At 39.2% G+C, this 26329-nt stretch overlaps 1 protein-coding gene across 1 annotated transcript; it reads left to right on the forward strand.

The window, feature by feature from the left end:
* The first annotated feature begins 2351 nt into the window (after nt 1-2351).
* On the forward strand, nt 2352-23094 carry ERMP1 (endoplasmic reticulum metallopeptidase 1). The gene is given in 16 exon segments (XM_066339969.1): nt 2352-2621; nt 2623-2918; nt 3511-3812; nt 7213-7340; nt 7668-7773; nt 8635-8781; nt 10407-10499; nt 11938-12150; nt 13201-13421; nt 15738-15912; nt 16454-16644; nt 17385-17537; nt 18040-18242; nt 18960-19075; nt 19592-19755; nt 20885-23094. Coding segments are annotated over 16 exon segments (2943 nt in total). The 3' UTR covers nt 21050-23094.
* The last annotated feature ends 3235 nt before the right edge of the window (nt 23095-26329 follow it).

A 26329-nucleotide genomic window follows, 5' to 3' on the forward strand; every position in this document is an offset into this window, starting at 1 on the left:
AAACAGAAACATGAACAAAATACACCACCACAATCACACATTTTGTTTCCAGAATGCATCACAAAACAGCAAAAAATAAGTATCTTTTAGGATATTTTAAAAAACGGTGAAGAACACTGGAAAGCAGTATGATTAACATAAGGAAAATGACCACAAAGAGGTCTGTCATTTAAAGATGGCGTGAGAGCAGGCAGAAGTGTTCTGTCCCCAGGAGAACCATGTGGAGTGCTCCATGAGTGAGGGTCCTCATCACTGCTCGGGCCCCATCCTCGTGGGTGCTCTCCTTGGCATGATACACTGGAAGCCACTATTCACTAGCACCTCCTGATGCTACTGCTCTGCACCCCAGCCTCCCTGAGCTCCAGTCTGGGCACTGCTACAGCTATGAAATGCTAAAGATATAATGCAGTAGAGGAAACGCAGGAAGCCCTGCAAGAACCACCAGTGCTATTTCTTCATGGTTTTTAGGGTTAGGGTTAGTTACCATTAGGGTTGTGGCACTTTGCTGCTCCCCTATATGGCAGCACTGTTACTTCTGTGAACTTTCCTTTCTGTTTTACCGAAAACAAAACCAACCAAGCAACCAACCAAACAACTAAAAGAAGCAGGAAACCAGGGAAAGCCTTGCAAACCTTTGCAAGTGGGAAAAACGAGATTCACTTTTTGGTAGATTTTAAGAAATAGGTTTTAATAAAAAGATAAGACAAGTAGGAGATAAGGAAAAAAGCAAAGTACAGCCAGACGGGTGACTTGGCATTTAGCCAAGTCCACAAATTGCTATTTCACAGGCTTTCTTTAAATACCCTTTGTATTGTATCAGTTGAATATTCATATTTTTCCATAAACTAGTTTCCATATTCCAGGGACTGTTTTGCATGGCCCCTCCTTGGGTCCGCCTTTTTAGAGCATGCGTGTTCCTTGGCTGTGTCTTCATGATCACCTCCAGACTGGGCCTTGGTCTGTCCTTTCTTCAGATGGGAGATGCTGATAGTTGGTGTATCAATAGCAGAGTCTTTTTTACATGTTCACTTGAGATATTAATTTTGAAGAATTAAGGACTTTAGTTAAACTAAATATTGCTGACGTAGACTTCCCTTTACATTTTGAAGAAAAAGGACTTTAGTTAAACTACATACGTAGACTTCCCTTTACTAACTAGACATTGTTGAGGTAAACTTCCCTTTTTTAACAGAAGCCGGATTTAAGGAACTGATAAATCAGGAGACCTGTCAACTTAATCAATAGACTCCAAGAACACAATGTGATCATAAATCAGATAGTCTTGAGAAAACAGGATCCAGGTGTCACCAACACTAAAAGGTTAAAAAGTCAAAGCGAGGAAGACGCATCTTACTTCATCATTTTGAGACCTCACCCCATAAGAAGGACCACTGACCCATTTCAAAGAACAAACTACGCATGCTTAATTGCTTTTTGGCTAATTACCATACGATGCAGGGAATGGGATGGACCAGAGTCATGAATATGCATTTGTGTTTTGGGTATTCAACACTTTTGTACACAAAAAGACCCTGTGATCATCTGTAAATTGCGCGTGTGTATTTGGGAGCTATCCCTCACGCTGCCCAGCGTCGTAATAAACATACACTTTCTAACTTCAAACTGTTAGAGAGTCTTTGTCCGTCAGAGTTGGATATTGGTATTAGATCAATATCCATATTTTTTTAACAAATCACACTGGACGTTATCCCGGCCAAACAGACAGTTTAAGCATACTCTATCAATACTACCACTATGCCTAGTTTTCTTTACTAACAGCAGAAATAAAAACTTATATCCTTACCACAAAGTTATTAATCATATAGCCCACACCTTGTGAAAAGCCAACTTTATAATAGTAATTTATAACACAAGCGAGGTGATGCAGCATGTAACGCGTGGGGGACAGTCTTTGCAGAGGTGCAGGGTTGGGTGGACGCTCACCCTGGGCCTGTGGCTGGACGGAGGGCCTAGGGTGTCACCACTGCCTGGCCACCACTTTCCATGGGCTTTGGGCTTCCCAGCCTGTGTGTGTACCGAAACACAGGCCCAGCTGCACTGGCTGTGCCCAGTTATGGGCTCCTGAGGACGAGAGAGACATGGAGCTCCTGGAGCAGTTCCAGCAGATAGCAACAAAGGTAATAAAAGAATTGGAGCGTCTCTTTTATGAGGAAAGGCTGAAAGAGCTGGGCTTGTTCAGCCTCAAGAAAATGACTGTGAGGTAACCTTATCAGTTTCTGAAAGTCTCTGAAGGGAGCGGTCCAAGAGGATGGACCAGGCTCTTCTCAGTGGCTCTGAGCAGCAACACGACAAGGGGGCAGAAGACAAGAGGATAAGAGGGGCAGAAAATGATGCACAGGAAAATCCACCTGAACAAGAGGAAGAACCTCTTTGCATCGTAGGTGACTGGGCACTAGAAGAGAGTGCCCAGAGAGGCTGTGGAGTCCCCCTGACTGGAGATACCCCAGACCAGGCAGGCTCTGGGACGCCCCCGCTCGGGGAGGCAAGGCGAGCCCAGCGCCCGCCGCTCTCCGCCCCCCCGCGGCTGCGCCGGTCACGTCGGCGGCGGGCGGGGCCGGGCCGCGCGCTGACCCGTGCCCGTACTGCGGCTGCGCGGCGGGCTCGCGGGCGGACGGCGCGGCCATGGAGCGCGACACGGGAGCGTGGCGGCTCCGCGCCACCGCCGCACAGCGCGACCGCCGCCAGCCGCCGCCGCGGGAGGACGGCGACCGCGTCGCGGGCGGGAAGAAGCGGGACGGGCGGCGGCCGCTGCTGCTGCCGCTGCCCGAGGCGCGGGGCGCCCCGCTGGTGCTGCTGTACCTGCTGGGGCTTCGGGCGCTGGCTCAGGTGTCGCACCGGCAGCTGCTGAGCCGCTCGCCCGCCGCCGGGCCCCTCGACTTCAGCGCCTCCCGCGCCAGGTACGGCCGGGCCGCCGGGCGGGAGGGTGGCGGACCTCGGCAGAGGGGTCGTGTCGTGCTCTGCCCTGGCGAGAGCTCGGAGCTGATGGAACAGCGCGGCCCCGTAGTTTAGTTCTGGTAGTGTCGTGTAGTGCTCAGTGTGTCGGGAAGCTTTTTAGAAGTTGTGTTACTGAGGCGTCGGGAAGACTAAAACTATCACTGTAATTTCAGTTTTAGAGTTCCTGCGTCAGGTATATGTCTTGATAAAAGTGTCATTTTTCAGACATTCAGAAAAGGGCGTGTATGCCTATACAGAACCTGGCTAAAGGTAAAATCTTTAGCTTCTCCATTCACCTTTCTGTTTCTTTTTGAATTATATGTTCAGATCGGAAAATCAATAAAACAGCTTAATATCATGGTAGTTAAGATAAGGAGTCCTGAGCAAAGATCAGGCCTGTATGCCCTTTACAAGTTACCATCTAACTGGCTTTAGCCTCTTCTGCTTACCTTGAGTTTTGAAATAGAACCATGTACAAAAATGTTACAGCTCTAGATAAGTTGCATACTAAATGTTAGACGTATTGATGCTTAAGTTTTAATTTATGTCTTACAGGGGATATCTTGACAACATTACAGCAATCGGGCCCAGAACAGTTGGAAGTCCAGAAAATGAAGTTTTTGCAGTTAACTACCTCTTAGAACAAATTAGGAGAATAGAAAGAGAAAGTACGGATGCTCACAAGATTTCTGTAGACATACAGAGGCCCACGGGCTCCTTCAGCATTGACTTTTTAGGAGGCTTTACTAGTTACTATGCAAACATAACCAATGTGGTAGTGAAGCTGGAACCTCGCAATGGAGCTGAGCATGCAGTGTTATCCAATTGTCACTTTGATTCCGTACCAAATACCCCGGGTAGGTCCGTGTGTTTGTTCCACGTTTCTGTGTGTTACGTGAGCCACAGAGCTTGGCTCGTGGATTTCTCCTACCAAGCAGCCATGTTAGAGTAGTGCATGTGTCAGCTAGTCACCTTAGTCTCAGTGAAATTCATTGTTTAGAGTGACAGGTTGATCCTGTTAAACTCAGGATTTTACTCTCAGTTTCTGGTAGGCAGCAATTTACAGATGCTTATTTAGATTTATGGAAAGTTTGGTTATATCTGCCCTTCTTATAATTCACTGCTTATGCATGTAGTTAATGTACTGTTTCCACCCACTGTCCAGGTCTTTTCTTACTTCTGTACTGATTTAATCTTGGTTTTCCTTTCACAGGATGCTTTGTGCCAGAGGCTATGCCCACCCCCACTAATGAGTCTGGTTTGCCCTCCTTTTGCTGGTATCTCAGATTTTCAGTCTGATATGCTTAAGATATGCCAGGTTTTTTTCTTTCCACATTCAAAGCTTCTGTCTCAAAAATCTGTAGTGATCAAATGCTGGGGTACTTTGCTTTGACAGTGTGTATCTTTCGCTGCTAGTTTGACTTTACCCTTGTGTACTCTCTTACTCTTGTTCCTCTGTATTTTTTAAATCTAATCCTGTTAAATTGTTACTGCAACAAGGGTGTAAACTGCTTTGTAAATTTGTGGGTTTAACAAAGCCAGGAAGGTATGGATCTGAAACACAAAATTTGTTGTAACACTCAGCCACAGGTGTATGCCTGTTATTACAGTTGAGAAATGCCCGCAGGTGGCACTCACCAATGGTGAGTTTTTGCTGGAGTTTCTTCATTTACATCCTATGCAATATTTTATTTTTTTGGTGGCGAACCTTCTGTTCTTTAGCACATGTGACTAGTCTTCATTATTTAAGAAACAGTTGAATATTAGCTAGAGAAATAAAGCTTTTGCTGGACTCCTACCTTTTCTCTGTCCATAAATAGTATACAGAACTTCTCTTTCTCAATAATATTTGTACAACATGAGTTTCTAAATTAAGCTTGATAAATGCATGATTATTATGCTTCGTGATTTAGGAACTGCAGAGATGCTAATTACTGTATGCATAGTCTATGTATGTCTACCTAGACTTAGACTATTTCACAAGCATAGTGCTATGATAATTAAAATTTGTTTTCAAATTGATGTCCTGTGTAAATTGTTTGTCGATTTTTGTGGTTTATCAAAGAGGATTATATTTACCTCAATTATTTTCTTTACAGTTACTCAAACAGTAAAATATTTCACCAAGCTTGCACGGAAATGCCAAAAACATAGGAGTGGTTTGTATAGATTTTACAGAAATCCGCTGAGGAGCTAGAAATCAGCCTATGTGCTTGTTCTTAATCACCAAGCAGCATAGCCCTTTATAGCAGCAAGGAGCTGCTCTGCCTTTTGTTTTCTTAGTATGCCACTTGCGCATTACCTCAGCAAGAACGTTTTGTTTTCTTGTCTCTTGTATTTCCCTTACCTGTTTGCTTACGGCCTTTTTTCATCACCAAAAAGGTGGGCTTTTAACCGGAATCAGCATGACTTAAAAATCAGCAAGTAATACATTTGAAAATCAGATAATAAAATATAATCTGCTTGTGGTTCTTACACATACAAAATGCATGAAGCAAATCTCAGTAAATTGTTAATTTTAAAGGCTTGTGTTTATTGCGAAGGAAAAAACATAAACTTTAAAGTCCTGAAACATGTCTCTTGTTATGATTCTACTACTCCTCTGTTTATGTGGCCTATTTGATTCTTTTCTGATAAAGTCAAGGGCAGAAACATCCTTGAAATTATCATTGCAGACATAATGTGGTTTTCTTAGGTTACCAATACATGCTGTAAAATCTGTTGCAACCTCTTGTCAGTTTTGTTGTGTATGAGGTATTGGGGTGTATTTGCTCTGCAAGTTTGTGTAATAATCTGTGGCAACATGGCTGCTTTTATCAGATGACAAAAGCATGGCTCTGTATGGCTCTTGAAGCCAATAGCTTTTATTTTTCTTAGTCTCACAGCAAGCAGGTAAATGACTAACCTCGCTGTAAACTATACACGTCTGCTGAGTTTTCAATACAGTGTTTTAAATAACTCAGTGTGGCTAAGAGCAGACTCCTGATAAACTTGGGTAGCAATTAAGGTCCCTTCCAACTCAGAAATGTTCTGTGATATTCACAGGTTTCCACTAATGTCCACAGAAATCGTTGGAAACCTGTGACAATCAGTGCTTTAAATCAGGTATTTGGGTGGCGATCTATGGAAAGCTTTTGTCAGAACATGACCATAATTTCTGAGAAGTTGGGTAGAGAATGGTGTATTGAAAAGATTTCAAATTTATTTATTCCGTGCAACAAACTAAAGCTATAATCTAGACTAAGATTTATGTTACTATTAGGCATATATCCTTTTCATAGCAGATACTTCTTAAGTTTTGCCTGGTGAGAAGCTTTGGAAAAGCTGCTCTTTTTCTTTTATGTGTAAATTGAACAATTTGAGGAGCTTACAAGTGTACCTAGGTATCATGCCTAACCACACCTTTATCAGTATCTCAGTGCATGTCAGCAACATGTGTGCAACCCTGACCCAAAAGAGTGAGGTTTAAATTTCTGTTTTCTCTCAAATTTTATTTATTAGAGCGGAATAGGGAGGTGCTACAGTTTGCACCAAAGCGAGGAAAGTGGGAAAATGGGAGACCTTGACTAAAAGATGGGTGCCTAATCAAGATAAAAAAAAACAGTGGCCTGGGAGGTGTGAGATTGTAGTGTTGGATGAGAAACTCAGAAAGAACAGAGATTAGAGTGAAAGAGGTTTCTGCAAAGAAAGAGAGGTGGGAAAGAGCACCTGATCATGAAAATTTTTTATTATAATGTATACCTTACAGAGGCTTTTAAAGGTGTGAATTCTGATATTTCCTTAGCTTTATTTTGCAGTCTTAACCTCGTGTTACTTCGAGGTTTTGTCTTTCTAATTGAGTGTGTTTTAACCGTGTAGAACGCTTTAGGGTGACTTGTGTGGGAATGTTGTTTTTTTTTTAAAGTTTGAGAGTGCTGTCAATAAAAATTATGTCCTTACGTATTTGGGAAAGTAGATAATGACCACACTGCTTTCCTAGTAATCTGGTTAGTCTGCTTTTCTTGAACAGTAGTGTTGGATCTGATATCTTGTAATTCACTCACTCAACTTCTGAACACAGTTTTTTCTCTCAGCTGTTGCTTTCAGCTAGTACAGACAGAGGGTATAAGCAGTACCAGAAAATATACTAAAGTGTAATACAATTGTACTGCAGTTATATTAAGTGACTGAAATAGCATAAACCCTTTTTCCTCTCTTGCCTTTGTTACAAATCTGTGCATTTGTTTTAAGCCTTATTGTTTTGCTGATTATTTTAAGGTGCCAGTGATGATGCTGTTAGCTGTGCAGTGATGCTTGAAATACTTAACACACTTTCAAAATCATCAGAGTCCCTACAGCATGCTGTCATATTCTTATTTAATGGTGCAGAAGAAAATATTTTGCAGGTGAGAATGTGAGAATTATAAATTATACATCAAAGCAGTATATTAAAACTCTTAACAAATGAAAGATATGACTTGTTTTTAATCTCTTGAAATATTCATTAATTACCGTGTTTTCTGAGGAAAATGTGTATTATTTCAAAGGGAAAAATACAGTTGAATTAAGGATATTGTCTGTATTAGTTTAAGTAGAAGACTTGAATTTTCTGCATCTGTTTTTGTTAGCTGCCTTGTGCAGCCTTGAGTTATCTGCAGTCTTGAATGATGGAAAATAACATTTAGGCTTGTCTGGTAGATATTTGACCTATGTTTTTTTGTTTTCACATCCAGGCTAGTCATGGCTTCATTACACAACATGAGTGGGCCAAGTCAGTCAGAGCTTTTATTAACCTGGAGGCAGCAGGTGTAGGAGGAAAGGAACTTGTTTTTCAAACAGGTATGAGCTTGCATTGTGTCCAATTTCTACACTAGGATAATTTGATAATAAATGATACAGACTTGCAGGAATATTGAAAATTACTCATAAGCAAAAAACAAGAGAATCTCTGTGCCTTTTCCCCAGTCCCCTGCAACAATTAAGTTGTTCGCAGTATTTAGATAGTTACAGGCTAAAGCACTGCCACAGAATTTGCTTCACAGATGGGAAGCCTGTGGAGGGCAGAATAATGGAGGTCATGGTTCCTTTTTACATCAAGGTAAAAAGGGGAAAAACATTTGGATAGTACATATATATTAATACTCATACTTTCATATGTTCTATTTATTTTTCACAGTAGTTATTTTAAAATATTTGCAGAAAGATGTTGGCATTAGAGCTCCATCTTATGCTGAGGAAGCAGCAGAATTTCTTTGTTTTGTTGGCTAAGGTTGGATGTGTGCCCCAGCCTAGATGGACTGTGGACTTTGTTGTACTGCTGAAGCTGCTTAGCTGTTTACTTGCACTGAATGTTTTAGGGGGAGAGACTTCTTTCTAAACAATAGTATTGATGTGTGATACTTACATAATGGATTGGAAGCTTTGCTGAAGGTTGTGACTTCTTCATTAATGCTCGGTCTTTTGGGGACATGGCTTATCTGCTCTACTACTGAACACAGGAGGCAACAGTGGATTGATGTAGCTAATTCTTTCTCTCAAGTGTGAGTTGTTCATCCCGCACAATTGTACTTACTGTTGCTCTGTGGGACAGCAGTTTAAATCTCTGGGGAGTTACTTTGAGTTATTTGTTACCATGAGGATGCATATTCTAACTGAAGCTTAAAAATATTTTGTGTACGTTTTCTGCTCATCTTTTGGCAGGACCTGAGAACCCTTGGTTGGTACAGGCATACGTGGTAGCGGCCAAACATCCCTTTGCCTCTGTGGTGGCACAGGAAATATTTCAGAGTGGCATTATCCCAGCAGATACAGACTTCCGTATCTACAGGGATTTTGGCAATGTTCCAGGTATGTTATCAAAAGGCATGTCAATACACATTGTATTTATAACAGGGACACTGTTGTGTGGTTGACTATGTGAACATCCTCAAATTTGGTCTGTCTCACACTAGCAGGGAATTTTCCTGTTAATTTCTCAAAGAAAAGAGTTTTTAGATTGAGTTTGTCATAGTTTTCTAGGGGTGTTTTTAGATGACTGGTGTTTTCCAGAAAGAAACTACATCATAGAAAAGTTTCCTGAAAATCAGGAAAATACTACAGGAATTAACAGTACTCTATTAAATACTCTGTTTTGAAACATTTCTTTACATGATGTTAATGGCCTGCTTGCAGGAGGGAAATGTATCTAATTGATAAACCAAAATCATCTTCTTTAGAGGTAGTGAAAAAGTAGTTAATGCATTTTCATTACCCTTGGGTTTTTTTGGTTGGTGGGTTTTTTTGTTGTTTTTGTTGTTGTTGTTGTTTGGCTAGTTGTTGTGGGTTGGTTTATTTCACACTGGTGGTGGTCTTTTGTTTGGAGGGTTTGGTTGTTGGTTTTTAGACAGTTTTGGCGTGCTTTGTTTGTCTTTTTCCATAATCAGGACAGAAGCTTTCTAGTTTTACTAATCTGTTGACAGGTTGCTGTCCTTTCTGTGGAGATTGAGCAGTGGGAAAGAAATGTGAAATGTTCACTCAATGTGGACACAATTCAGAAGACTATAAACTTCTGTAAAGTCCTTGTTGTCCAGGACAGGTTGTCATTAGTCACTTTCAAGAAAAGTGGTGTTTTTGAATTGATTGTTAGTACAAAGCAGTTCTAGCATATGCTGTACTGTTCTGCAGTATGCTTCTATTCTGAAAACAGAGTAGCTGATTTTGTACCATGTCTTCTTTGTTCAGAATCATACCTGGATGGTAAATGATTTCTCACTGACCTCTGGGGTTTTTTTTAATAAACCAATTAAAAAAAAATCAAGGAAAAAAATGGTTTGTTCCTCAGAATTGAGACCTAATTTGCCAAAAATTGTGAGACTTCAGATTGCAGGTAGCAGTCTTTTGCATATGCAGCTGAACAAGTGAATGGGATACACTGAATGTATGACTAATGAAGCAGAATAACCTTTGGGTTTTGGTAAATACTTTTGTTTGAACAAATTATTTGGACTTTGAAATGAACCGTTTTCAGACCGGCTCTCTGAAAAATTGTTTACATGTTAGAAGTACAAAGAGCACACCTGGTATTTTGAGAAGGTGTTCTGCAGTTTCACAGTGCTGGTTTTTATTACTTTTCAGCATGAACATTTATTGGAGTGTTGCAAAGAAATTTGGCACACACCTTGTACATCTTTTCTGAAGCTGAGATGAACTGGTGTTTTCATGTGCTTCTCCAGTTGCATACAGATGTCATGGGGAATTGGTATATGCAAAAGGACAGATACTTCAAAATGTTTTAACGCTGTTCTCTTTTAAAGACACTGGAAGTCCAGTTAGTTTTCCTTCTTCAAAGAAGACTATTTTGTTTATCACAAAGGATAATGACTGGGTTACTAAGTAGAGCAACATTTTCTGTGAAGTATATGGGAGGCTTTCACATATTTGTTTTGGGATTTTAGGATTGCATGAATTTTAAAAATGCTGCTCTATTTCTGTAGGAATAGATTTGGCTTTTATTGAAAATGGCTACATTTACCATACAGAATATGACACATCAGACAGAATTTTGACAGATTCCATTCAGAGAGCAGGTTGGTATTTTAAGATTTCAGTAATTTACCAAAGAGTAGTATTGTAGCTGCTTTTTCATTTTGCTGTAAGATTGCTGTAGTGATAAATTAATAATTTTAATTACATATTTAGTACACGTTGATTGTGTTCTCAAGAGCAAAAAATCAATGGAATACATATATTTTAAATAAAAAGGAAATATATTTTGGTCAGCTTGGGAAGATAAACTTTATCAGCATCCAATGACATTAATTAGATTCCACAGTTGCTTTCAAATCAAAGTTTTTGTCTATCCATTGATACCTGATTGTTCAGCATTCTGTGTTCCTTTTATCTCCCTAAGTCCCATTATTGGTTAATGTTTCTCATCAGAAGCTTTTGAGTAGGTTGGTGGCATAGAGACTGATCTGTCAACAGAAGTTTTTGTATTAAAATGCATCACAGTCAAACTTATGTGGTAGCACACAGACTGGGTAAATAGGATTTATTTTTTACTACTGGTTATGCTCATCGTAGGCTATTTGACAGACTGCAGTAAAGAAAATTATGTAGACCTTTAATTTACCAGGAAAAACCAGAATAATCCTAAATGCCTCCAGGGTTTTGACTATTCACTCTTCAAGTTTATATAGAAGCCAGCTTATATGACCAGCATAAATAAGGGTTTTAAATGCTTCCTTGCACCAATTTAGCCGCAGGACAGAAAGTAACACTTTTAAATTCCTATTGGAAAGATGATTTTAGTAGTCATGATGGTTTTATGTAGAACTTGTCCCACTAAATACATCACAGATTTAAAAAAAAATAAAAAAGACAGACTTTACAGCCAGTAAGTACTTTTAATGGTCTAGTAAAAGCAAAATGAAAGCTGAGAATGATTGTTCTCATTTGGTTACCTGTGTTTTGGTTGTTTCCTTTGTGAAAGGAAAAGGTGATTGGTGCCTGGAGGTGATCAGTGCCAAAAAGGGGAATAGTCTGTAAAAGGCCTTGTCTGTACAGTCATGTAGGGAGAGAAAGGCAGGAAAGGCAGGTAATTCATAGTCATGGAAACTTGGAGAGGTCACTTAGTGGTAAGGTGAAGAGGAGAAAGATTAGGAAATTATAAACTCTTCTATGAGTTAGCCTTCAAGTCCAATGCTAAATATCAGAAGTGAAAAAGAGTTTATGGGCTGAAAGTCTGACTGTTGCTTTTACTGCTGTGGTGTCTAAGTCATGAGACTTCCCAAGTATATTGACAGCTGGATAGAATATCTAGTATTTTGACAGCTGGATAGAATAACTAATGAAAATACTATTTATGTGTACTGTCAAATACCAGTTTGAGAATAATCATTTGTGTATTCATGTCTTTGTTAAGGATGATCCTATACAATTTTTCAGAATGGGTTTATTAAAAATGCTGTGTGGTAATTTATCAACCTTAATGTAATTGTATTGTGTATTTGCTCTTTTAAATAGGTGACAATATTCTAGCTGTCCTAAAATACCTAGCTACATCAGAAAAGTTGGCTAAATCTTTTGAATATCGACATGGAAATGTTGTGTTCTTTGATATATTTGGGTTATTTGTCCTGGCTTATCCTGCTCGTGTTGGCACAATTATGAACTATATTACAGCAGCAATTGCTTTTTTTTATTTAAGCAAAAAAGTATTACAGCCAAAGCCCAGAGGTAAGTGTATGTGATTTTTGTTTTTGTTTTAATTGCATGACTAGCAAATAGCAATTACTAGATGCAAAAGCGTAGGTCAAAAAGTGTTCAGGCCATCACAGCATCTGGTTAGCTGAACTTCAGAAATAAATTTTAGGTGTGCAGCATACCATAGGAGTTGCTTTGTGTTTAAATCTTGCATCTGAATACTTATGATGGTGAAAAAATATGATAGGCCTAGGTGTCTAGCATTTGTGAATCGTGATTTTGTCTCTTACCATTTTATTAAGATTAAAATTGAATCTTTTAAAGATCTGGAAATTGAAAAAAACCTGCCTAGTATCCATATTATTATTTATTTATTTTGTTAATTCAGATGTAGTGTCAGAATTGTTTCTTTAACACCTGTCTATAGACAGGACCAAGTGAAAAAAGAAACAGAAAATTACAGCAAAGCTTAATATAAGCCAACTTAAATCTAGTTAGACCTTCTTAGTATGTGTATGAATATGCCTGTTGAAAAGGCTTAAGAAAATGCATGCATCTCAAAATCCAGAAGACATTTTTGAAGTAAGAAAATGCTACAAGAAAAAGAACTCAAATTTTTTGTTGTTGTTGGGGTTTTTTGGGGGAACGGGTAGGGGCGTTGGGGTTTTTTTTGGTGCCTTTGTTTGTTTGGTTTGGTTTTGTATTTTTTGGGGGGTGGGGGGAGTTTTTGTTTTGGTTTGGAGTTTTTGTTGGGTTTTGCTGGCTTTCTTGTTGGGTTCTTTTGTATACTTAAAAGTGGAACCATGGCTCCACCAGTCTCCTAGTAAAATTTTTATTATCAAGAAAGCTGTAATCTGCAAAATACACCAGTGTTCTGGGCATAAACCTTGTAGAAGAAATGTGTGCAAATAAACATCCAAAGATGTGCTAAGTGATGCAAATTGTGCTGATAAGATATCTTTACAGGGGACCCCTTTATTTTGGTCATTAAAGCAGTTACACCACGGAGTAATTAAAAATCTGATGATAGTCTGCAGTAGAGTACACAAGTGTTGGATGAAGCTTCTTTTTTCTTCTTCATAGCTGTTCATAACATGAAGAAGTTACTGACTGCATTCAGCTTAACCCTGACAAGCTGGGTGTGCACACTAGTAGCAGTCCTCATGGTGGCAATGTTTGTCTCCATCATTGGACGGGCTCTTTCTTGGTACACCCATTTCTATGTTTCTGTGTCTCTCTATGGCACTGCAGCTGCAGCTAAGCTCATTCTTGTGCACATGCTGGCCAAGAAGTTCTTCTACAAGGTAGGCAAGACTTTGTTGTTATTGTTGAAGGGCAATGACGTGTTTAATCTATGGGAGACCTGCATTTTGACCTGGTTAAAAAAGAAAAGCAGGATGCTTTCAATATTTAAAATGTTGCTGTAACAAAATTGCTTCATCTAAACATAGGGATTGTTCTGCTAAATCAGAGAGGTAAGAGCTATGTGATTTAAGGCATCTTCGACCTTTAGAAGATATTTCAGAAAAAAGTCAGGAGCCTTAGTGACTTAGGTCGCAACAGCCCCAAGCAATGCCAGAGGCTGGGGCAGAGTGGCTGGAAAGCTGCCCACAGGAAAAGGACCTGAGGGTGCTGTGACAGTGACTGAACATGAGCCAGGGTGTGCCCAGGTGGCCAGGAAGGACAATGACATCCTGGTCTGTACCAGCAATAGTGTGGCCAGCAGGACCAGGGCAGGGATTGTCCCCCTGTACTCAGCGCTAGTGTAACACACCTGTATTAAGTTCTGGGCCCCTCAATACAAGAAAGACGTTTTGGTGCTGGAGCATGTCCAGGGGTTTGGTCTCTTCTCCCAGGCAACCAGCAACAGGACAACAGGAAATGTCAAGTTATGCCAGGGAAGGCTCAGATTAGATATTAAGAGACATTTCTTCATGGAAAGGATTATCAAGCTGTGAAACAGACTGCCCAGGGAAAGGGGTTGGGTCACCAGAGGTATTTAAAAAATGTCTAGATGCAGCACTTAGGGACATGGTTTACCAGTGGCCTTGGCAGTGCAAGGATTCTTTTTTAACCAATGCAATTTAATTTGTGTAATAATTTCTTAATTATAGATTATAGTAGTCGCATGTGGTTTTGTGTTAGATACGAATCTTGAGGTATCTGGTAGATGACACTCCTCCTGGGCAGTTGCCTACTCAAACCTGCTAGGTTGAGGTTTTAGGCGCAGTAATATTTAGTAGTTCAGCTTGCTGTTACCATCTCAGCTGTTTGAGTGAGTTTTCAACAAGGGAATTTAGAAAGCCTTAGTTGTCATCCAAATACAGATGTTTGAAAAAGTTTTAAGAACTTCATGCCATTTGATTGTCTGAGAAGTTCTGAGTGGAGAAGAGAGTGTTAACTGGTACATGTATGTTACCAAATACACATATTTGGCGTTTTTCCTTTATGCAAAAAATGAAGCATTTATAAAATAGATGCAGTGTTACCATTTTCCAGTCTTCTGGATGAGCTGGCTGATACTTTCATTAGCTGTGATGACATTTCATGCTCTTGATCTCTTTCATGCCTACTGATTGCCTAATCATCAGATCAACCATCTGAAAATGAGAAGGGTTGCATGCTGTAGCTTGCACCATGCTGTACAGTTAATGTTGCTTCTGTAACTTGGATTTTACTTAAAAGTTGCATAAAAATTTTGGAAGCCAGTCTCTCTCTTGGCTATCAGAGGCAGAGCGAATTCATGGCTCAACAGCTTGTGAGTTGATAAGCTTTATGTTTTGAAATAGGTTTGGCAACTTGTATGTTTCTTCATTCTTCTCCTTTTTTTCTTCTCACCCTGAAACTGAAGTAGGTGCTTTATGATAACCATTGTTCATGCAAGCAGCCCTTCTTGCCACTAGCAGGATTTGCAGTTAGGAATCATGCACTCCAAGCACTGCAGCATTGCCCATGCAGCTCGAAAAAAAAAAAAACCACCCCAAAGCAAATCACATTTTTGATGGTTAAATTTGTCCTTTCCCTGCCCCCCACCCCCCCTCCGAAACGTATCTGGTGGAGTCTCACCTATGATGTCTTTTATTCAAAACAAATAACATATTTTAATAAGCAGACTTCTGAAGTGACAGCTTGTGGCATGACCTAAAAAGGCACCAGTATAATATTTGTGCACTAATAAGAGTGCTTGTGTAAGAAATCTGTTAACAGCTGTTTAAAAACAGCTTACACTCTCAGGAAGTCCAGGTAATTTTTCCCCCATAAGTATTACATATATTTTAATTTGCTGTGTTACATTTTTTTACAAGTCCCTCTTTGCCTGAAACACTAGCCTTCTGTATTCTTTTGTATTATCATCTGTATGTTGCCTTCCTGCTTCTTCTCCAGCCTACTGTAATTGCTTTTTCAAGTTATATCAGCAGATTTAGAAAACTAATGAAAAAAATACACTGTCATGGATTATTCTGTATGGTACGAGAATGGTGAGATGATGTTTGTCAAAGATGTTTTGCCAAAGGAAAATAATTATGTACAAGGAATATGGATTTTTCTATGTGTTCTCATGAGATGGGATCTATGGAATTAGCGCAGTAATGAAATGTATTTACTTCTTTTTGTTACAGAATGCCAATGAGCAGTACCTGGGAGATGTTTTTTTTGATGCTTCACTAATGATTTGGTCAATAGCATTGGCTGTGGTGACTCAGATGGGCCTTTGTTCAGCATTCATATGTACGTTATGGGTGGCATTTCCTTTGCTCACTAAACTGATGATCCACAACGAATTCAACCAAAAAGGTATGGATTTTGAGGAGCAGAAATTGTGTTTCCAGACTTGTACCTCTACTCCTATTTAAGCAAAAGAAATGGCAAATGTTGCCTTTGAGTAGTCAAATTAACTAAGCCACATTTTTGTAATGAAAAGGTGTTGAACTAAAGACGGTTTGAAAGTGCGAGAAGCTTTAAAAAAATACACTGAAAAACATCCCATGTCTCAGGCTAAAAGAACAGTATGTGACTATATTAATAAGTGATCAGAATTTTGATGAACAGTAAAGGTTCATAAAAATACTGTAATATTTAAAGAATGCTTAGGACAGGAAACCTGTTGGAATTTTTTTTTGTAATACAGGATTATTTTTTTGGTGATTTTGAAAATTGTACTGGTATTGGCTGTGCGAAAGAGATCTTCTTTCCATATCCATGTCAGGGATGAGGACCAGTATTATGTATTTGGCCTTTGAGCAATATATCCTTGTGGATATATCTGTAAAGATGTATGTTAATGTCCTTTTAAGCTATTGCTTTTTTGTCTTACGTTTTCTCCTGTTCTGCATAGGTGCCACAATAAAGTTTATTGTGATGTACATGCTAGGGATGTTTGTTCCCTATCTGTATATGCTGTATCTTAGTTGGACTGTGTTTGAAATGTTTACACCTGTCATGGGACGAAGTGGTTCAGAAATTCCACCAGATATGGTGTTGGCAGGATTTATTGTGATCTTCACTATGATCCTGTCTTCCTATTTTGTAAGTAGAATTTGTAAATGTTGTTTATAATCCATAAATTTTCTCTGTAGTTTAGAAAGATGGGCTTTTAATTAATACTAGAAGTTACTGATAATTTGACAATATCTTAAATGTTATAAGAAAGTTCTAGAACATGTGCCAAATGTCCATGGTTTGTGTTAGTCAAAGAGAGATCATTGAAGCAGAGCTTGTATTGCTCTGTGGTGATGTAGTAAAGACTAGTAGTAGTAAAATATGTAAAATATGAAATGTAATGCTGAATTTTGAGCAGAGATTCATTTTAGGTGAAATATATGACTGAACAGTACATGTAAAAACTTAAAAAAGAGTACTCAGATTTGTGGGCTTATCCTGCTGCTATAGAATCTGGAAAGATTCTATTGATGGGGTTTTTGGTAGGGTTTGTTTGGTTTTGTTTTGTTTTTGGGGGTGGGGTTGTTGTTGTTTGTTTGTTTTTTGGTTTATGGTTTTTTTGTTGTGTTTTGGGGTTTTTTGGCAGATATTTTAAAAACAAGAATGCTCTAGCAACTACTCACTTTATTCCATTTTTATAAAATATGTAGTCTTAAAAATCCTACTTTAAAGTACTGAGATTAAAAAGAAATGGCTTGCATGAGGTAATACTTGCAATTATGTCTTTTTAATGTGCCTTCAGTTCCATAACTGAATTTTAGAATTACACAAATAGTGTCTTTATCTGTGTTGCAGTTTTATAACTGGACTGTTTTTTTATTCTCTAGATTAACTTCATTTACCTTGTCAAAAGTACAAAAACGACACTAGTAACTTTAACTACTGTGTTTGTAGTCACTCTGATTCTCGTTTGTAGTGGAATCTTCTTTCCTTACTGTTCTGATGCAGCTAATCCAAAGCCTAAGCGAGTCTTTCTCCAGGTAAGAAAAGCTTCGCATATTGTATTGCCTCTTTTGGTTGCAAGAGTGTTTGGTTTTTTCAAGGCTTAATATTTCATTTTTTGGTTTAAAAATTTTAATGATTTTTCCTGGATTTGTAACAAGTGCTAATGTTTCCCTTGTTCACTCTCAATATTCAGCTCATCTGTGTCAGAAGAGCAGGGTATTTTTAGGGGGCTTTAAGTGGGCAAATTGTGTAAGCAGTGGTGATTTCAAAAGTGAATGTGATTTGAGCTGGGCTAAAGCCTACTGTAATCTTCTGATTGTGTTTTTATGGTATGTTTCTTATCTGAGCAATTCTTGAATTTATATTCATAAATACTCAGATATGTATTTTCAGTGCTGAAAGGTCTACTGAAAATGCAGTAGACCTTAAGGATTCACATAGAGTTTATTTCAGAATCAGCTCTGACTCTTGGAAACTCCAGAGGCTCCATTATCTTTCTGTGTTTGTTGTTTTGTTTTGTTTTCCTCCTTCTTCTAGCACACAAGCAGAAGATTTCATGATCTAGATGAAAATGTGGTTAAAAGTGACTCTGGTATATGGATTAATGGGTTTGATTATAATGGAATATCTCACATAACCCCCCATATACCTGAAATCAATGACACCATTAGAACTCCGTGTGAGGAGCAGGCTCCCTTCTGTGGCCTTCCTTGGATTCTGCCAGTGCATTTCATGTTCCGGTTCGTGTGAACTTTGCTTTACTTCAGCACTTTACTGCAAAGTACAGGGGTTGTTTATGCAATTTCACTTACATAAGGGAAAAAAGACGAAGGATAATCCCGGTCTAAAAGTAAATAATCCTTCTTCTTCGGAAGACAAGTGTCTGCATAGAAGCTGCGTGTTCTGCCACAGGCTCTGCAAGAGATTTATGGGTCTGCTGCAGGAGCTGTAGAAGTTGATGTGTGGAAAATAGATGTAAGCGCCAGTGGAGAAAAAGGTGAACCTGTAGCCTCCTAAAGGGCAGTTCAGAGTAGGAGGATATATGTCTCCTCTCTTCTTCCCTTCCCCCACTGCAGCTAACAGCAGAGGATGTCTAGAGCAGCAGGTTTCCACAGAAGGAAGCCAGCTGCTGTGGCTATTTCTCACACATCAGGAATCTTGAGAGCAAAAGTGCAGCCGTTTGAGGATGAAAGTATTCTCATTTGTTTTGTGATTTAAGACAGATGAAGATAATTAATTAATACACTGGTGACTGTTTTTCTATTAATATGTCATTTAAATAGTTGTCTGGCCACAAGCTGGTTTTACTTGCCTTCTGCTAGAATCAACACCTTTTGAGTATTTAATGTAGTGACAGCACAGTCAGCCGTACGATAGAGAAACTTCTTGCCTTATGATGTTTAGCACATCAGGGTGTTGCATTGAGAATAACTTGAATCTTTGTTTTTTCTCCACAGGAAAAACTGGTACCTTCCTGCTCCAGAAATTTTGCCAAAAAGCCCCATTCACTTTAAACTTCTGTCCAAGAAGTTGATGCCCTGGAACTCTGTGAGGTTAAACTTTGAAGTATCTGGTGAGTGACTGAAGCTTCTGGTTTATTATTTGTGTTTATTTTATGCCCACAATAAATCAGGCTTTGGCTCCAGTACTGCAGGTTCTAGTGCCATTCCTAAGATAGTGAGCTTTCTGAGATAAGCGTGAATTAATTCAGTTTCATAGCACACTAGAAGCTGAATGGTGTCTTGCAGTTCTTACTTCTGAGATTGATAACCTCATCTGTCTTGAGTAAGTGTGGATTTTTTTACAGCAGGTCCTTTGCAAACTGGATCTTCTAGCATTTTATATGTTAGTATGTATAAGACTATATTATATTTATTATTATAAACTGTCCTGTATTCTTCTGTTACATCATTGTCTTACTTGTACCAGTGCTTGGAAAGAATTGAAGCATACGACATTTCTATCATGCTTTGGAAGACATGAATAGTAGTAGCAGTAGTTCAAGGAAAGCTGCTGTTCTGTGGGAAAGTGGGTTGTTATTCTGTCTCTGCCTGTCGGTACATGTGGACACACATCTCTGTCCCCACAGGCCCTAGCCACATGTCCCTGTACGTGCGGCCGCGCGCGGGGTCGGCGCTGTCCCGCTGGTCCCTCGGGGATGGAGTGCCGGTCGCCAGCCTAGGGGGAGACTACTTTGTGTTCTACTCCCGCGGGCTGCACGCCGCTCCCTGGCACTTCTGGCTGGAACTGACGGTGAGTGTGGCCCTGCTGGATACCTGGTCATGCCTTGGTCCACCCTCTTCTCACCATGGCTGCATTCCTGTGTGAAAAATGTCACAGTAGCTTCCTAAATCTTTGCCTTATTTGGTAGATCTTAATTCTAAATCCCTTTTTTAATATGTCAGCTTTATAGATCAGCTCCTGTGTATTTTCCGTGAGCATTTTTGTTTTCCAACTTGACAAACAGCGAGGGGGAAAACATTTTTCATGTCTGCATGGTCTTTGATCATAAATTTTGATTTCTCCGATTTTCATCTTGCAGTTTTTGAAGTTTTGTCTTTACTACTGTTATTTCAGGGTTGATTTTTATTATCATGAGTAGTTCCCTTTCTCTTCTCTTGTTTGCTTGGTTCTGGGAAATTAAAGAGTCCTGGGTGGAAAATTTGGCTGTCTTGAAGCTGAAGAGAATTGTAAAAGCTTTGTTTTCTAAATTTTCTTTTGCATTCTTTTCAGCTGGAAATGAGGCTTTCAGCCTTGCTGTTTCAGCAGGATTTATGATCTGCCTCCCCACTCTTCGTCCCCATTATTGCAAAGGAGTCATTTTTTGCAGACCTGTGTTTTTACTATAGGTTTAACAGTGTCTTACCCTTTGAGTAAATATTACAAGTATTTTTGAAAGTTTTGAAAGTCCCTTTTTCTTTCCTGCACCACAAATATTCCTCAAAGGGTACTTGATAAGGCAGACTGGAGTCTCAAGTGTGACAAGACTTGCAAGAATGATAGAGGCAAAGCTAGGCAGAAGGGGCTGTATATCCTCAGGATTTGCTGTAGAAGGATCAATTTAAATAACTATTTTGGAGTCCATATCTTGATTTGTCAGCAAAACAGAAACAAACATTGAAGTTGGAGCATGTGGAAGCTGTGTAACACATCAGAGGCACTGTGATGTAAACATCTGGTTGCCAGTTCATTTCAAATCAAACTTGCCATGTAATCGGACTGATATGTTGAAGATAGGAAGTGTTTTAACATAGAGGACAAAGAACTGCAGGATGGATTTTGTTGCGTAGATACTGTCTGTAGAAAAGCGCATCTGAATTTTTCTCATGTTGAAAAGCTGTAAAGAATCATAAAGACTGTGTTGTCCTCTTCTCACTTTCAGGCCCCAGAAAAGCATTCTGATGGAGTAGTCTCCCTCGCCATAGCAGCACATTACTTTTTTGGGGAAGATCAAAAGTCACCTCAACTCTATGCCTTACTGGAGAGGTTTCCAAACTGGACATTTTCTTCTGGCTGGTCCTGTACTTACGACCTTTTTGTCTTTTAATTTTGACAGCAATGCTGCAGGGCTAATAGGGTTATCTCTGATTCAGAATGCCCTTGTGGCAAGAGCTTTCTAACAAGATGCCAGAGTGCCAGAGACTTCAGCAAGAATTTAAAATACTTCTGCAAATGGTGTTTCTTTGGCAGTTTGACTACTTAGTCTGCTGCTGTCTTGGGGATATAATGATACTTTTCTGAAATGCAGTTCATCTTGGCTCTTCCACTTACTGGGTTTCTTAAAATGAAAACTGCACTTGACAAAGTAATCTTAGCATAATAAATGGTGGCAATTGTAGTGGAAGGGCTTCATGGAATTATTTTGATGTTGTATAAAGTCGTACTTCACTGATACTTGGAGTATCACCTACCAAGCCTATCTGTCCTGTTCAAGTCTGATCTCCAGCTAGGTGCTTGTTCCTGCAGGAGCAGGGCAGAGGTGGCAAAGTCCTGAGCATTACTTTTGTCACTGGATGAAGTCACTGAAAGCTATGGTACTCATGTAGGTTGCACTGAGACCTTGGCAAATGCACAATGTGGAGAAATCAATATTATAATGGAATGTGGTAATTTTTTATTAGAATTGTATGTTTCTGTTAAAAATCCCCTTTTCCTGTCTTTTTCATATACAGCGTGGCTGGCTAAGTTCAACCTAACTCCCATCTTGTGGTTTTATTCCTATTGGGATCTTTTACTGAGCATGTGACTGCTCTCTCATATGTAAGAGCGCTAAGTCTGCCCTCCTTTAAGGGAATGTCTCATAATTAATCTACTCTAAATTTTAAGTTACCTTCCAATTTATTAGAATTGGCTAATTTTGGTATCTCCTCTGGAGAAACTTTTGGTAGTGTGTCAGTATTGCACTTGATAATACATTCTACTATTTCTTAAAGTAAGATTTCCTTTCCATACGGAAAAGTACCTAAAAGAGTAGTCTTGAAAAGATGTCAAATATTCTGGATTGCTCTTATTTTATTTTCATAGGATGAAATTTATAAATGGCTGTGTTTCAGAATATCTTCCAATTTTAATTGACAAGCTTTGAAATCAGAAGCTAGTGACCTCTTTTTTTATACTTACCAGGTTTTGTGGGGGTTTTTTAATGCAGTGGTTAATAGTTAAGGGTAGTTTCTGAAATTCAAATAACTTGGCATTATCTGAAGGAAATTCATGTTTTTTTCCAAATTATATTAAAAACATTTGGCTATATCAATACCACACTACAAATTTAAGTGTTTTTAATCTCATGAGTATTGCCTAATGTCATGCAGAGCAGGTTTTGTGCAGGCATCATCATTTCCAGTAGAAACATGCTAGTACTGGTAAGTTTGCAGAGCACATGAAAGAAAATTGTGTGACAGTTATTTTGTGTGATGGGTAACAACTCTCCAATCAGGTGTTTTTATTTTGGGTTGTTCTGTAGTTGTGTGTAACAGTTGAAAGAACCAGTGTCATTGGTTGCAAGGGACATTAACAAAGATTGTCAACTCATTCATGGACTAGGGTAAGAGGTTTAATTACTGTAATCACAATGAACTGGCTGTCGGTATTTTAAAACCTGTGCGTTTATACATTAATGTGCATTAATCACCACTTGATTGTATCTGATTTGAAAGTAAAATCCCTATATTGTTTAAAAGTGCTATTAGTGATTTGAAAAATCAGAGTTATGAACTAGAACTACTGTGTCTTGAATCTCAACGAATGTGTTGTACTGTACTGTAGCTGATGCACAGCTAGTTAACTAAAGCTGCACTGATAGTTCCCATCTTCCTCAGTTTGGACTTTTGTGTTTTGCCTCTGATTTAAAGCTTTGAAAGTACGGTGTGAAAAATTCATACTGGGAGCCAAAAATAAAAAAATGCCTGTTGACAATTTCTGAAACTTTATGTGAAGCAATAATTTCTGCCGTCTCAGGATTTAATCCTTGTTAAGTAACTTAATTATGAGGTATGTCTGGTTTGTTGCAAATTTCTGTCTTTGTAAATAAAAGCAAAACTTGATTGGTGACACTTGATTTTAGCATGATTAAAGGGTATATATTTGTTTTCATTCATTGCAGTGATGTTTTACTTGAGCTTAGGATAGAAATACTGCTAAGTGATGCTGAGTTAGACTGGTGTTAGAGCTGTGTAGAAGATAAGCATGGCCAAAGAATGCAAAAATCATCTGAATTGAGAAAAGTTAAAATGGGAGTTCTGGCTGGTTTCCTGGAGAGGAAGGTGGTTGAAATATGATATGATACAGAGGAGTCAGTGGTAGGCACGCTAAGTTTTCTTTGCAAAATTGATGGTTGAGACGAGACTTACTGTTGGTCTAAGACAAAAAACCAGGATGTAAAAATTTGTATGTATCAATCTGCTTCTCCATTCAGCTACAAGCAGATGAGTCTGCTGTTTGTTACTGTTTCTCCTAAAAAGCATGTGTGACTTTCATTTTGAAGTGTAGAAAATGCAAGCAGCTGGTAACTTTTACAGTACAAGGGCATAGGAGTACAAACATTATTTAGTCTTAGTGGAGGCAGTAAACAGTTGTTTAGAATTACCTTTTTCTTATCTGAAACAATTTACATCCACAGCATTTTTTAATTGCTTTCTTCTGTTTTTCCCTCATTTTGATGGCTTTGAGAATCTACTGTGTTCTCTATCAAAACACATATTTCTGAAGCTGAGTACTAAGCACTTTATCAGTTAAAACAAAAGAGGCCTCTTCATGTTGTGGTTATACAATCTAGTGCATCCTTATGCTGTGTCACCATACCTTCAAGATTGCCTGTCAAGTAGAAGTATGCATTTGAATAAAGAAGGTGTCAGGATAGGTGCAGTGAACAGGAAAATTTCAGCTATCCTACACAAACTGACAGACTGTTGAGCTGAGTGGAGCTGCTCTGTGCTAGTAGGACCTGTCTTTAATGTCTGTCAGTCTGGGTTGGATTGCAGTCCTCCTGGAAAAACACTAATCAAATAGACAAGATTTAACAAGTCTATGCAGAGCTAGTTGTAGCAGGTGGGACACAGCTGAAGAACAGTTTGTCTGCACAGCAAGCTGTTCCATACTTTTCTCCCTTAAGGGCTAAACACGATCTGACTTTTGATGATTATCTGGAAAGGGCCTGCAGGATAACCCATTTTAGAACTTGGTATGTCATCTTGGTGGAGAAATGCTAGGACGACGTGGAAGATCAGTAAACCCGCATTCTGTGGTTAGTGTCAATTTATGTAACTCTGGCTTCCATTTTGAAGATGGAACATGCATTCTCAACCTTCATGAAAATCTTTTTCTCTCCTGGGGGATACATTTATCCTAAAAATTTGCCAGGCTTGCCTGTTCACTCTGGAAGAGGTTCTCTAGGGCTGCAAGTCTTCATGGTTCTGTCAAAGCTGTTGGTGCAGCCTGAGAACATGCTAAGCATTTAAAGCAGAGTCTTGAGCAGGAAGTACAAGTCATTTAAGGGAGACCTAGACATTGCTGTCTGTATTTCTAGCAGGATGTCAATCAGTGTCAATCAAATTAGTGGTCCTTAGCAAACATTTTTTTTTAATTCCGTTTTAGAAAGCTGAAAGAATCAGTTTTAAAAACTAGCAGTAATTCATCTAAGAACAATTCTTCAGTTCTGAGAATGGAACAAATAGAAGCTTCAAAGCCAGTAAGTGTACAGATGAATTTAATGACCATCTTAGAAAGCTGCCTGTGCAGTTTATTTGGAGATATTTTTCAGGGGAGGGGATGGATGGTGGTTTGTCCTATTTGGGTAGTTTTGGTTTGTTTTGAGGTTTTCGTTTTGTATTGTTTGGGGGTTTTTTTTGGTTTTATTCTCTTGTATTTGTTGGGATTTAGGTGGGGGTGTGGAGTTTTTCAGATAAGAAACAGTATCTTGAAAAAAGTAAGGAAAGAGTAGTTAGGAGCCTTGTGTCTGCTGTGTAGTAGCTTCAGGCTCTAGCTGTGGACTCCTAAAGCCTTCTCCCAGTGCTGCCTTAGTAAGTAAGCCCAAGGAGTTGCCTGTTTCAGTGGCCAGGTGATGAATAGAACTATCAACAAGTTTGTATCTTTTTTTTCTCTGCTTAACACTGGGATGACTTACACCATGCACCCTGTGCTGCCATTCCTGTCACTGCCTAGTTCAACAACATTCAGCTGTAGGATAGGAAACTAAACAGAGACAGTAAGTTTTGTCTGTAGCCTTTATGTTCCCCCTTGTGGGAAATCCATCCTTCAGTTGAAGTCAACTTGCCCCTCTCAGCAAGTTACCCATCATCTTTTATAATATCATTATTTCTGTTTACTTAACAGTGAGTCTCAAGCCTGTAGCTTAGAGACACTTTCGCTGTAAAACCATCTGAACTGTTTTCTTTGACCTAAAACATGCTGAGGAAAAATCAGCTTACTTGGGTTGAGAGAAGTGATTGTGAAAAGTTACCTTCAGAAATGCAACTTTATTCAAGCAGTTTTACAAGTATACTTGGGGTGAAAGGATTTGTTAAGTTGGTAGCAAGGAATATACAGTATTGTTGCTTTTTTCTGAGGCAATTTTGCACAGGATGAGAACCAGATCAAGAAAATTTGATGATATGCAAAATGTTGTTTGGAGGAAATCTGACATTAGCCATTTTTATGTGAGCTGGATACACAAAAAGAAGAGAGAATCAATATGTTTGAATTCCAGAAGATGTTGACCCTCAACTGGTTATGTGGCCCATTTTTCCTACCTTAGTTAAATAGTGCAGATTTATAGATGGATAAACCTTTTGTAGTGGGTTAACTGGGGCTAGCTGGTGGGTGCCTGTCAGACTGCCTTCTTACATCCTCCAGGCCCTCAGCAGGCCAGGAGGAGAAAATAGGATGAGAAAATTCATGGGTTGAGACAGGAACATTACTCACTTGTACAAACAACAATGAAACAAACTGGCCTTGGGAAAATTAATTTTTTATCAATGAAAATTAAAATATGATAACCAAACACTTTCCCCCAACCTCCCCTTCCTCCCTGGATTCACTCTTCTACCTTCTCTACACCCAGTGGTGTAGAACTGGGGATGGTCAGTTTAGGGTCAGGTCATGGTCAGTCTGTAACATTTCCTCTCTCCTTGCTTCCTCTCCTCAGTATTGCCTTGCTCCAGCATGGGGTCCACTCCATGGGATAGTCTCTCATGAACTGCTTCAAAGTGGATCCTCTTGCTGGGGTGGTCCTTCAAGAAGAGACTGTTCCAGCATGGATCCCCTGTGGGCCACAGTTCCTGCCAGAAACCTGCTCCTGCTTAGGCTCTTTGGGCTGCAGCTTTCTTCAGGC

This window comes from Sylvia atricapilla, chromosome Z (genome assembly GCF_009819655.1).
Source record: "Sylvia atricapilla isolate bSylAtr1 chromosome Z, bSylAtr1.pri, whole genome shotgun sequence".
NCBI classification, from domain to species: Eukaryota; Metazoa; Chordata; class Aves; order Passeriformes; family Sylviidae; genus Sylvia; species Sylvia atricapilla.